This window comes from Brassica oleracea, chromosome C2 (genome assembly GCF_000695525.1).
Source record: "Brassica oleracea var. oleracea cultivar TO1000 chromosome C2, BOL, whole genome shotgun sequence".
NCBI lineage: Eukaryota > Viridiplantae > Streptophyta > Magnoliopsida > Brassicales > Brassicaceae > Brassica > Brassica oleracea.
Window position 1 is genome coordinate 21,406,044 of NC_027749.1, and position 13,520 is coordinate 21,419,563.

The following is a 13,520-nucleotide window of genomic DNA, read 5'->3' on the forward strand; positions in this document are numbered from 1 at the left end:
AACAGTTTATACACACATTATTTTTATATATTATTATTTATTTAACGTTTTTACATATTATGAAACAAATTAATAAATATATATTCTCGATAGCAAGAGTAGAAAATCAGAGTGTTCATTATTCTTTGGTCAAGTTGTTTTTATGATTTTTTAGGATACTCTACTCTTTTTTGTAAATGACCATTCATTCTTTGATTAATCAATATAAAATAATCAAAAAAAAAAAATTGAAAACTAATAACTGTTACATATATAATTAAATTGATACAAATACATAAATTAAAATAACTACTTTTGTTTAGTTACAATCATTTTGTGGTAAATAAATGTAAACAATTATTTTCTCTATTTTCCATTGTTTATAATTACATTTAAATAATATTAACATAGATATATAATATATTTTTTATATGATTATCTATTAAATGAAACTTCATAATCATATGGTTTTATGATCATTCCTATTTTTTAATAACTCATAATATTTTTTGAAAATTCACGCAAATTCGAAATCAAAATATCAAATTCTCAATACTTGTTCAATGCAAGTTTTTAAATTAGAATATTTATGTATTTTATGTGGTATATAATTTAATATATATTAATCTGAATATCTATTAAATGTGATTTTTACTCACATCATTTTATGAACATTTGTATCTTATTATAACAAAAAACTTAAACCATTGGTCACAAAAATTTCATTGTGAGACCTAACATTTTTTGTAATTTATGGTCTTTTCCAAAAATGAAAATGTAACATATATTAAAATTTTAATTTTTTTATAATATGGTTAATATAATTGTTAATTTATTTTAAACAATTTAACATTAAACAAAACTAATAGAAGATATGTAAATTGCTATCAAATATTTATTATTAAAATTATTAATTGTCAAATATATATTTTATTCACTTTTGGTAATTTTATATCTTTTATTTAAAGAAAAAAAAGAAAAATTTAATTGTAAATTGCTAATTAATTTTATGGTTAGTTTAATGAGAAATAGATAATATATGTTTTGTGGACTAACATATATTTTTATGGACTTTAAGAAGCATTGTATTGATGACACATGTCATAGATAAAATATTGTAATGCTTCTCTTTTAATGTATAGGGGATGATTAACATTGAGTTCAAATTTGCATGGCATTTTAATTAGTAACAAAGTTCACAAAACTAATATATGTAGTCTTTCATTCTTACTTGTTGTTTTATATGTCATCCGAAAATTATATTTAAATATATGAACTGCAGTCATACATACATAAACATAACTAGTATGCAATGAACACATTATGTATCAGAATTCAGAACTTAGAAGGTGTATTAAATTGAGAGTTTTAGGTGATTTATGTTAAAATAACAAATTCACTGTTATTAAAACATGAATTTTAAAAACTTATTTAAAATCCAATGTTATTGAACTTGACATTTTATAAAGTACTCTGAAATCCAATGTTATTGAAAATATTTTAAGTTGTGGAATTTTAAAGTTTCCAACTGATTTTAGAGTGTTTGAGTGGAGTTTCTTAGTTAAAAAAAATTAAAACTCAAATCCCATAGTTTTAGGTGATATTCTAGAGTGGTTTAACGAAATTAATTTTATTTTCTACAATTCCTTAAAATTATCTAAAATTTTATTAAAAATCAAATCAACTCAAATTTTAGATTGTACCTTGAATACAGCCTATAATATTCGTTGTCTTTGTGATAACTAAAAGCCACGTGTGAGTAAAATAGCCTGGCCGTAAAAAGAGGTCAGTCACTGCCCGTCTGCCCGAGTAAACAATTTCAAAATTTCAAAGTAGTAACGAATCAAACGGTCGTCTAATAAAATAACGTTAAGATAACCGTAAAAGGACGGAAAAAGATTCTTACCTTAACCACAAAACATCCTCTCCTTCTTCTCCTCTTCTGAATATTTGGAAACTCTTCGTTATTCTTCACACTCGTTGATTTGGATGGAGGATTGTTACGATCCACTTCTAGCAACAACCAATGCTTCTCTCGAAAGCTTCTCTAGCTGTGAGTTTTCTTTTTCATTTTGATTCAATTTAATAGTTGCCCTCACTCTGCTTGATTCCTTTTCGTATTTTATTTCGTTCTTTCATGTAGATGAGGAAGCTACTACAGTATCGAACTCAATGACTATGACAATGGCGGATCTCGTTGAAAACGGTAAGTCAATCGAAAACCTTATTCAAATCTATGCGTAAGTTCTCTCAAACTTCACTAAATCTGGATTTAGGTTTAGATGTTGAACAAACAAGACCAGGATTGATGGAATCGGAACAATCTAGTGATCCCATAGCGTTAGATGTTGAACAATCAAGAGCAGGATTGATGGAATCGGATCAATCTAGTGATCTCATAGCATTAGATGGTACTGAAACCTTTTTACATTTTCCTTAATATTTTTTTCTCAAAATCATTCATCTCATGGAGTCTAACATTGATTGTGTTTCAGGAAAACTAGTGTTAGGGTTTCCTCTAGCATCTCCAGATCTAGTAAATTGCGGCGGTTCACCTGATACACCTAGCTATGGAGATTCGCCAGACATTGCTCAGAAACTCAGATTCTCCACTGAGCTTTCTCTAGAGAATGGAATCGACCGCCTTAAAACTCGGTTCTCAGCTATTAATCGAACATTTGGATTTGAGTTGTCTCCTGGATCTTCCTTTGAGTTACCTTCACCGCCTGGGAACTATAGGGAGAGCACAACACCTGTGATGAGTGTTAACTCGGGTTCTACAACCGTTGATGTGACTGTGGATGATGTGACTTTCTTGAAGGATGAGTTTTTCAGTGGAGGTGAAACTTTCACCACTGATGCCGTTGTTGGCAGTGAAGATGAGATTCTCTTGTATCAAACAGCTCGGCTTGGTAATTTCGCTTACAAGTTTCAGTCGTTGGATCCTGGGGATTACTTCATCGACCTGCATTTTGCTGAAATCGAGTTCACTAAAGGTCCTGCGGGAGTTAGAGTTTTCGATATATTTATTCAAGAAGCGAAGGCAAGGCCATCATCGTTACATTGAGCTTTTCTTTGCGTTCTGATTCATCACATATTTATCAATAATGATTTGGTTATGTTTGACTGGTAAATATTGCAGGTTATATCCGGTCTTGATTTGTTTTCCCATGTAGGAGCAAATACACCTCTTGTGATAGCTGATATAAGGATGCTCGTTGGTCTGGAAGGAGAGCTATCTATACGGTTAGAAGGAGTCACAGGAACCGCAATTCTATCTGGCATTTCTATTAGGAAGGATGCAACAGCTACTTGTATGTTGCTTTCTAACCTTTTTGTACTTCGAAATTAGAGTCCTATTTTCAAATGGTTAATCAAACTTCAATTTTTCTCTTTCAGATGTTGAAGACACTGGAATGCTAGTAGTGAAAGGAAAAACTGACACTGTTCTGTCTCTGCCTCTTCAAGTGAGAGATCTTACACGAGCTTGATGTTTCTATTTTAGTACATGTACGTAATTTTCAGATTATTAAAGTGTCATACTGTTTTTAGGAAAATGTAGACTGCAGGACGGAAGAAGAGACCCACGAGATGAGTAATGACTGCGAGCATCAGAAGAAAGAGATGGCAGATATGAAGAGAATGGTTGACCAACTTAAACAAGAGAATGAAAGAAAGAGTAGAGAATGCGAAGAAGCATTGAATTCTCTCCGTGAGCTTCAAAATGAGCTAATGCGCAAGTCGATGCATGTTGGTTCTTTAGGTATGTACATCCTTCTCCTTTTGCTTACGTCTTTCATTGCAAGGGTGAAAGTTGACATTTCAGTACTTTTTTTATATCTAGCCTTTGCTGTGGAAGGACAAGTCAAAGAAAAGAGCAGATGGTTCTCTTCATTAAGGGATTTGACAAGAAAATTGAAGGTACATGGAAACAAATTTAAGATACTATCAGCAACTGCAAACTCTTATGCCTCATATAACCGAATTTGGATTCATAGATTATGAAAATGGAGCAAATTAAGCTGTTGGAGGAGGCATCCACATACAAATTGCTAGTCCAAGATATCAACGAGTTCAGTTCTCACATCCAGTCCAGAGGTGAGTCTTGGGCTTGCTGTCATTTGGACATACCAGTAGCACTACAAAGATTCTGTAATTTTGTGTTTCTGCGAATTTGATCCGTTGATATATGTTTTCAACAGTAATGCAGGACGCAGAATTGCATGAAAATCTCAAAGCAAAATTTGTAGCTGGAGAAAAAGAGAGGAAGGAATTATACAATAAGATACTGGAGCTAAAAGGTCTGTGTTTATATCCAATATAACTTCTAGAGGGACTTCATTGGCTAAATATGGCAGCATACCAACTTACAGTGATCATTTTTTTCTTCAGGAAACATCAGAGTCTTTTGCAGGTGTCGGCCCCTAAACTTTGAAGAAATTGAAGCAGGAGCATCAATGGGAATTGATGTTGAGTCAACCAAAAATGGAGAGGTCATAGTCATGTCAAATGGGTTGCCCAAAAAAAGCTTCAAGTTCGATTCTGTTTTTGCTCCTAGCGCTTCCCAAGGTGATCATTGTCATCCATCACACCCTTTCCTACTCCCCTTGCATCATCTCACAACATGTTATTTCTTGTTCTTTTTATAGCTAATGTCTTCGAAGATACTGCTCCTTTTGCTACGTCAGTCATTGATGGATACAATGTTTGCATATTCGCCTATGGCCAGACTGGTACCGGGAAAACCTTTACCATGGAAGGAACTCCAGAAAACCGTGGTGTAAATTATAGAACACTAAAAAATCTGTTTGAGATAACGAAAGAACGAGAAAACCGCTACAGTTATGAGATCTCGGTCAGTGTCTTGGAAGTTTACAACGAGCAAATAAGAGATTTGTTGGTCCCTGCTTCACAAAATGCATCTACAGCGAAAAGGTACATAAGATTTGTAGATAGTCGAGCATGCAAGCTCCGTGGTTCTTTAGACTCGTTGATTATAATTTGGTGTTTCAGTAAGGACAACAAGTAATTTTTGTTGCTGTGTTTGAACTAAAATTGTTTAGTTCGACATCTTTTAAATGAAATTCATATCATGTTCTTTGCAGATTTGAGATAAGGCAAGTAAATGAAGGGAACCACCACGTACCAGGATTGGTTGAAGCACGAGTGACAAGCATAGAGGAGGTTTGGGATGTGTTGAAAACAGGAAGTAATGCAAGGGCTGTAGGGAAAACGACGGCTAATGAGCACAGCAGCCGATCTCACTGGTTTGTAGCTCAAGTCTCCTTTTTCAGAAAATGTTTCTGGTGATCAGCTACCTAAACGTAGTTTCTTTTCTCTGCACAGCATACACTGCGTCATGGTAAAAGGGGAGAATTTGTTGACTGGAGAATGCACAAAAAGCAAACTATGGTTAGTTGATTTAGCAGGAAGCGAACGGGTTGCAAAGACAGAAGTGCAAGGAGAACGGCTCAAGGAGACTCAAAGCATCAACAAATCATTATCTGCTCTTGGTGATGTCATATATGCTCTTGCCAATAAAAGCTCTCACATTCCTTTCAGGTCAATATGATTCATCCTTTTCCTCGAGTTACTGAACAAGGTTACAACAGACTACAGTCACCATTTTTCATCCAATTTGACGTTTCGTTTGCATTACCTTTGCAGAAATTCAAAGCTCACCCACTTACTTCAGGATTCTCTAGGTACTTTTAACTTCTTTTTTTTAAATCTGCAGCCATTTTCTTTGCTTACATATGTTTCACTTTAACTATCCTGTTATGGTGCTTGTGATAAAAAAAATTGTCTGGAATGTAACAGGAGGAGATTCGAAGACCCTCATGTTTGTACAAATCAGTCCTAACGAGAAAGACAACAGCGAAACGCTATGCTCACTGAATTTTGCTAGTAGAGTTAGAGGGATAGAGCTGGGGCCTGCAAAGAAGCAGCTAGACAATACTGAACTCTTGAAATACAAGCAAATGGTAAGCTAGACTCTCAAGATGACATCTCCACATATGTGTATATCCAATCATTCAAGTGTTTAATCAGGGTTGTGTTTATTTTTTAGGTTGAGAAATGGAAGCAAGATATGAAAGTAAAAGACGAACAGATGAGGAAAATGGAGGAAACGATGTTCGGTTTAGAAGCGAAGGTCAAGGAACGAGACATTAAGAACAAAACTCTTCAAGAAAAGGTAAAACAATACTCCCCATAACCACACGAAGAACATTTTGATCTTTGCTGAAACCACCACATATCACTTTCTTTGCTAGGTTAAAGAACTTGAATTGCAACTGCTAGTAGAGAGGAAGCTGGCTCGTCAACATGTAGACACCAAGATTGCTGAGTATCAGACGAAACAACAGAACGGAGATGAAAACATCCCATCAAAGAGGCCACCACTTGCAACCATACCGTTGGGAAGCAACAAGAGCTCAAATGAAACCTCAACTTCGAAAGAAATGGTGAATCTAAACCGACCGCCACTCTCAGAGAGCACCACCACCAGCAATGATCTACCGCCTTTACCTAACGGTTGCGTCAAGTACAACGACCTCATGGAGAAGGAGAACAACAATCCAGAAATGGCTGAGCGGTTGCAAATATCCAAGAGTACAGGGAGATTCTCCGTTTGTCCAAAGCGTATTCTACCACCTCCAGCTCCAAGAAGGAGCACTCTTGCCCCTATGCCATACTTTCCAATCACATCAACTTCGCCATCAAGGCCTCATGAAAAGAGCGGCACTAGCCAGGTGCTACGCATCAGCCCCAAGTTGCGTAAAAGCAACGGGAAGATGCTGAGCAGCATACTGAGACGGAGCATGCAAAAGAGAATGCATATGAAACCTTACCAGAGACAGCAGCCGTTGAGAAGAGTTGGCATTAATGTAGGAATGGAGAAAGTTAGGTTGTCTATAGGAAGCAGAGGAAGGTTAGCTCACAGAGTTTTGCTAACCAATGCTCGCAAGGCAGGTCTAAAGGAAACACCACTGAAACAGATACAGAAGGAGAAAGAGAGATGGATCTGACCCTAGGACATAACTTCTCATCCAGTTAGAATTATTCGAGGATGATTGACACTTTATCATCCTCATGTGTTGTTTGTGGATTTGATTTGATCCTACTGTATAGATGTATTTGATTGGCCCTTGTGAGTACATTGTAAATGATTTTATTGGGAGTCTAGTTGGTTTTCATTAAGACACAGACTCTATTTTGTTAAACATTTCATATAAGAAACAAAACTTCTCAGACAGACACTGACATCTTTTGTTAAACTAAATACCACTATCTGTGTCATCGTTATGCGTCCATGGATTATTAGTCTCAACCCAACCTCTAAACGCTATGTTATCTATAGTACGGTCAACAGCAACTTGTGGTTTTCCTTCTTGACAAATCGGATTATGTGAAGGAAGACCGGCCCTTTTAAAGGGTTCAGGGAACTCAGTCTCTGGACATTCGCGCACACTACAATCACGTAAATGACACATTCCACCGTCTCGCCAGAATGGGCAGTCACACCACAGCTTAACTGATCGCCGAAGAAGAAACTGACATTAGAAACTGTCCTAGAGCTAACAGCAACAGAAAATAGCACAACAACCAAAGTAGCCAAAGGCCATCGCCATGTTCTTCTCTTCCCTTCGCCATCTTCTGCATTGATTGCACCACCTTTTCCCATTACTATGACGAAATTAAAAAAAAAACAGAAAAATGTCTGATCTTTTCACGATAAACACGTTTTTTCGTCTTTGGACAATTATAAAAACACCAATGTTGTTGTTGTGTCTGAAGATCGGCTCATATTAAGCAAGCAAATAAGAGTCATGAAAAATGAATGAGTTTGTTTGGTTTTGACATTTCAGCAGCGCTAAGCAGGGTCTGAGTAACACGAGCTACATTTAGTCAGCGCGTGTTAGAGACATGTATTTCGTTTGTCTGGTGACGTGCTTTAGCCAAATAGGATCCATTTAATCCTAACATAAACATCTTGCTGTTTCAACACGTCTCAGTCAATGCATAGTCGTTGATTTTTTTTTAATTATGCTATTACAAACTATCATAAACATTACATAGACGATACTACAGCCGACAAGTCTTATGAAGATTCCCGTCTGACTGCATCACCCTGAACCGTCCTATGAGATTCATTCCTAACAGTACGCCTTGCGCCATACCGAAGATCTCTTGTAAGCACTTTTTTCAATATTTTGCATAATTCATTTTTTCCGGAAATTGAAATTCAGACCTCCTGGTGTAGAATCATTAATGAACCCTTGGTCAAATCACTGGACCAAGGCGCTTCCACAACATAGTCGTTGACTATTATTAGCTTTTATCTATATCCTTTGAGATGTCTATATACTCAAATCGACGAAATATTCGTAAATTTTGATTTGATATGATATATTTTTCGATTCAAACCAAAAAATCTAGATATCCGTAATTCTACGAAGCAAAAAAAAATATTAATATGCATTATTTGTAAAAAACGAAACAAATCACAAATATTAATATTGTTATGAATGCATATCCAATCCATTATATACATATATACACATATATTTAGAGAATTTTTTATATGACTTACATAAATATTATATTTATACAAATTTTACAACCGCAATTCGAACAAAATCCATTGACCTTGGACTTGTTAATGCAAGATATATGAGCTACACGACTAGAACACACAGTAACACAGAGATAATTATTTCCAAAAAATACAACTAGATTAATCCTTTTAAAAGCAAATACAAGTTCTTTTTAAAAGCAATCTTTCAATCAACCTCATGACAAACTTTGATTTGTTGACTAGTCTCACTCGTTCACAGACTTGTAACAGTCTATGAACCACTCAAGCTCCTAACCCCTAGATGCTTTGCTTCTTCTTATTCGGACCTACAAAACTCTCTCTTGCTAAAAACGCTCTCTGTGTGTTAATAACCGGCCACCCGGTGCCAAAAGTCCTCTTTATACTTTAGAGGAAAATCCTAGACTAAAAGATCTACCCAATGGAAACTTTTCATATTTGGTTCTTCAGTGAATAAACCAATCTTCCTTATCTCATAAGATCGATTGCTTCTTCTCCAATATCTTCCTATATACTGACTCTTTAGTAAATTTTCCTATAATGCTCTTTACTCAACTCGTCTTCCACTTGTCTCCTTGTAACGTAATTCATGTCATACTTCATGAATTACTAGAGCTCCGCCTTGATGGTGAAATTTATTTACTCTTATAAAGATGGACAAAGATGAAAATGATTAAACTTTTAACGAATTCAGTTTTGAACTTTGGTGACCCCAGTTAAAAAATCCAGGGATCCAAAAATCCAGGAAATTGGATCGTATTCTTATTTAGAGTTTTTTTAAATAATTTAATTAGATTATTAATGCACTTTATTGAACTTCTTCTAGTTAATAAAAAGATTAATTAATGTTATATATATGAGCCATTATTCAATTAAATTATTTAAACATTTTATATGAGTGTAGTTTTTTTTGCATTGCAAACGTTATATTTTGGAAGACATTGCCATTTTGATATTTCAAAAGGAATAATTTAAAATAAAAGTTACTAGTAATATTAAAATTTACTGACCATTTTTGTTACTTTTTCATTTAATTGAATAAAATGTATACTTTTGCATCTATAATATTAAAACAGAAGTCATAAATTAATTCATATGTGATTTTTTTATTTGAATCACCCTTAGAAAGTTGTTTGAATTACTTTTTGTATAAAGATTTGAATTATTATAAAATAAACTAATGAAATAGATATTCCTATATTTTCTCTGAAATTATATCTGAATAAAATATTTTCATATCTTTTATTTTGAAATATAAATATATATTTCATTTTTTCATTAAAATAAACCTTTTAAATATTTAATTAATTTCTTATTTATTTAAAATAAATGTATATTTCATTTTTCACTTAAACAAAACTTTTAAATATTTAGTCAATTTCTTGTTTATTTAAAAATTAAATGTATATTTCATTTTAACTAAAACAAACTTTTTAAATATCTAATTAGTTTTGTTATTATAACTAAACTCATGTACAATTTTGTATTAATTTTTTGAGAAATTGTTTAAAATACCATAAGTTAAGTACCAATTTTCAAAAATACTTTCAATCAAAAATATAATATCATTTTGGGGTTAGGCTTTAGTGATTATTTTTAGAGTTTAGTACCAAGGGGTTGGGTTTAGAAATGTTTTATAAATATTTAGAAAAATTAGCTTAGTGTTATTTTATCACTAATTTAGGCTATTTATGAAAATATTTATTCATTAATGGTGAATTTGAAAAGTAGTAACAAACCGGTGGTAGAATTGAAATTTTCCTATATTTTGATATTAATTTAATATACTACTTTTCAATTAAATTTTTTACCTTTAACCAATAAGGTTTTTCAATTTAGAATTTTGTATCACATGATTTAAAATATGCTATCATTGAACTATAAAATTATTGTGTTTTAAAATGCTATATTAAACAATTAGTAATATGGTAAATATTACAATAAAAATCATGAATTATTTTACATTAAAATTTTAGGTTATATTTGGTAAATCTCAATTTTTATTTTATCAATAAAACCTTAATTCAATAGTAAAGTCTGTTTAAAATATTAATTTTATGTGGTGAGGAATTTCATTTAAAATACAATGGAGGTGCTCTTATGTCTTTTTTTTTTTTTTTTGCAAGTGCTCTTATGTCCTAGAAATTGTTTTCTCGTTGAAATATTGTTACTATGTTGTATTAAATTGACAGAAAAGTTGTTGGCAGAAAGAAAAGCAGATTTAGAGAATCATTCATCATTGGTTTTATGATTTTATCATTCGTAGCTTTCTGTTTGAAATGTTGTCTTAGTTCCCATTCATTTGATCATCCTTTATTACAGTGGACCGTTTTGTTAGTTACAGTGGACCATTTTGCCTGTTCCTCGTGCTGAAAATCAAAGTTTGAGTCGGTTACTGATGTATCAGAACTGACGTGGTAATGTATTTATTATAGAAACGAGAGACTAGTCTTTTCTTTTTACTGTCACACGCGGTTATAAATTTTAACTGCGGAAATGTCCTATAAATATAGGTGGCAATGTGCCTGATCTCTACAACACAACTCAAAAGCAAACAAATTAAAAAAACTCATCAAACCCTAAACACAAATATTGATCACAATGATGTCATCATTCCCAATGGTCTCCTTTCTCATCACCCTCATGTTGGCTGCAGCTGTATGCACGATGCACCCAGGGACACGAACCTGCGCTGGACACGGCTGAAAATCCAGTTCTAACGACTGCGCTGGTCTCCTCCCAGTCCCCGTTAAACTACTTCCCCTTTGTTCACTTGGCATCAGCCAATCCTCGGTTACAGCCTTACCAGGCCTACCGGTTAGCTTCTCATATCCATACCCGCTCATGGACACCTATGTTAACGAAGGGCAAGCTGTAAATATCGAGTTTAGGTCGGAAGCATGGCCGGGCTGCGAAGAGTTTTCCAAGTACTGGGAAGTGGATGAATCCTCATCGGCTTCCGAGGAGCCTGCGATTCTCGTCGGTGGTAAGAAGCGGGAACGAAACAGCTGGTTTAGAATTGAGAGAAAAGAAAATTTTGTAGGAGGAAATGCTTACAAATTGACCACTTTAGCTGGAACCATTGGAACCATCCCAGGGCCTTGGGAAAATGCACCACAACTAGTTCTCACCAATGATACTGCTAAGACCTTCCTCGTCAAATTCCACAAAGTTCATGGTGATACTACGGCTACTACATCTACTTCACGTCTGGAGAAGTTAGGTCTAGGGATGTTCCCATTCTACTAGTCAACAAGCTAAGAATCATGTAATGTAAAGCCTGGCCTACCTGAATTTCCATAAATAAAACAAAACTATGTTTGCCAAAAAGAGACAACTTTTCATCAAAGCAATGGATTAAAAAAAGACACAAATTCTTTCCATATCCTTTTTCCTTATACATAACTAATCAAAGTTTAATTGAACATCCAAGTAGTCTCCTTCAAAATATACTGCTTCTCAATACATGTGTTACGTAGAAGTAACTCTAAAATAAATAAGAAGTCAGTTGTATATTTGAATTTGGCTTTTGAAACATAATTTATAAAGGACCTTGAGATATTTTCTCAGGTTTGGGCTTAACTCGAGTTTCCATTCGATTGAGATCGTAATTCACTATATATAACAGTTTGAGATTCTATCAGCTTTATGTTAGTTGGGGTCCTGGGGACGTTTATAGTTCCAATAAACAAGAAAAGCTTCCAACTTCGAATCCAAAACCTGTTAGTGAAATTGTAAACTAATGCTTTTCGCATGAGTGAATAAAACCCACTGAGAATACAAAACTGAAAATTCGTCCTGTTGTATGGGAAAGGTCTAACTTTTTGGTAAAGTCATTGGAAGGAGATCATAAGGAGCGAAAACAAACACAAAAAACAAATTTCTCTAGCATCAAATAAATAATACATATATGCATGATAATTTGTCACCGAATGTTGCCTGGTCTTTTTTTTTTTACCTAGATGAGTTCGTTGTTGATATAATACTGAATGAGATAGAATCTTGAGGTTTAGAGCGATCATGAGAATAAACATATTGTGTTCAGTATAACCGATGGAGAAAGTGCTGACTATTTCGTGACAAGTTGTTTTAGACTTGTAGTTGACTTTATTCTTTTACCAAATGCATTTGATGAACATCTAACTATCAAAGAGCATTTCATGATATATGCAATTTTTGCAGTTAACTTCTTTGAAGAATACTCTGTTTTATGGATAACTAGTGGTCATTCCGCGCGTAATATTACCTACTTATTAAACTATTTGTTGTAAGCCATTGTTGTTTGTTTTCTTGGCTATCATTTGGACATAATGAGTGGGTGAATGCTTTTGGTTGTAATTTGTTTGCCAAAAGGTTAATGCTGAAAGACTATTGTAGTAGAAATTTGATGTGTTGTCTGTGAAATTGTATGATTGGAAAAGTGCTTTATTTTCTGCATATCGAGGAAAATCATTTTTGTTGAGGTCACTGTTCTAAAAAACGGCTTGTACGGCCGTACATACGCCGTCTAAATGCTGTGCGTATGCTCTCCGTATCGAATTCTTCAATTCGGTTATATTATACGGCCAAACCAAAATTCTAAACATTTGGTAAGTCTTAATGGGCCAGATCATTTTAAAGCACAAACTAGGTGAGTCAAATAATAAATACTAGATTAAGACCTGCACTTTGCGCGGGATAAAAATTATATATATAAATTATTTTATGTATTATATGTTCTTACATATTATGAAATAATAAATATATATTAAATAATTAAAAGTCAGTAACTATTACATATATAATAAAATTGGTGCGAACGTATAAATCAATTTTATTAATACAAACAATTTTTTTTTAAAATTTGATAGGATATGTAATTAAATTTAAATGATATTAACATACATAGTATATTTTTAATATTAATGTCTATTTTTTTTTTAATGGTGTTTTCTACTCATAT

At 33.6% G+C, this 13,520-nt stretch overlaps 1 protein-coding gene and 1 pseudogene across 2 annotated transcripts; both read left to right on the forward strand.

Moving 5' to 3' along the window:
* The first annotated feature begins 1,879 nt into the window (after positions 1 to 1,879).
* Positions 1,880 to 7,691, forward strand: LOC106327477 (kinesin-like protein KIF11). Of its 2 annotated transcripts, none has more exons than XM_013765638.1 (18): positions 1,880 to 2,032; positions 2,123 to 2,185; positions 2,256 to 2,390; positions 2,475 to 3,022; positions 3,122 to 3,293; positions 3,379 to 3,446; positions 3,532 to 3,742; positions 3,824 to 3,900; positions 3,978 to 4,077; positions 4,182 to 4,280; positions 4,372 to 4,548; positions 4,629 to 4,914; positions 5,085 to 5,246; positions 5,326 to 5,541; positions 5,647 to 5,684; positions 5,800 to 5,963; positions 6,050 to 6,175; positions 6,255 to 7,691. In XM_013765638.1, exons 1-18 carry the CDS (start codon positions 1,969 to 1,971, stop codon positions 7,008 to 7,010), a joined length of 3,462 nt encoding a protein of 1,153 aa, XP_013621092.1. In that variant the 5' UTR covers positions 1,880 to 1,968; the 3' UTR covers positions 7,011 to 7,691. The 2 variants fall into 2 exon arrangements, with proteins under 2 accessions (XP_013621092.1, XP_013621093.1); XM_013765639.1 differs by having other exon boundaries at positions 2,262 to 2,390.
* Positions 7,692 to 11,132: 3,441 nt separating this feature from the next.
* Positions 11,133 to 11,855, forward strand: LOC106327480 (annotated as a pseudogene).
* The last annotated feature ends 1,665 nt before the right edge of the window (positions 11,856 to 13,520 follow it).

Bases quoted from the DNA above. Each gene is read 5' to 3' on its own strand.
- LOC106327477 (XM_013765638.1), top strand. From the start codon at position 1,969: ATGGAGGATTGTTACGATCCACTTCTAGCAACAACCAATGCTTCTCTC. The intron at 4,078-4,181 runs GTGAGTCTTGGG...TGTTTTCAACAG, and splicing joins TTCTCACATCCAGTCCAGAG to TAATGCAGGACGCAGAATTG. The intron at 5,542-5,646 runs GTCAATATGATT...TTACCTTTGCAG, and splicing joins AGCTCTCACATTCCTTTCAG to AAATTCAAAGCTCACCCACT.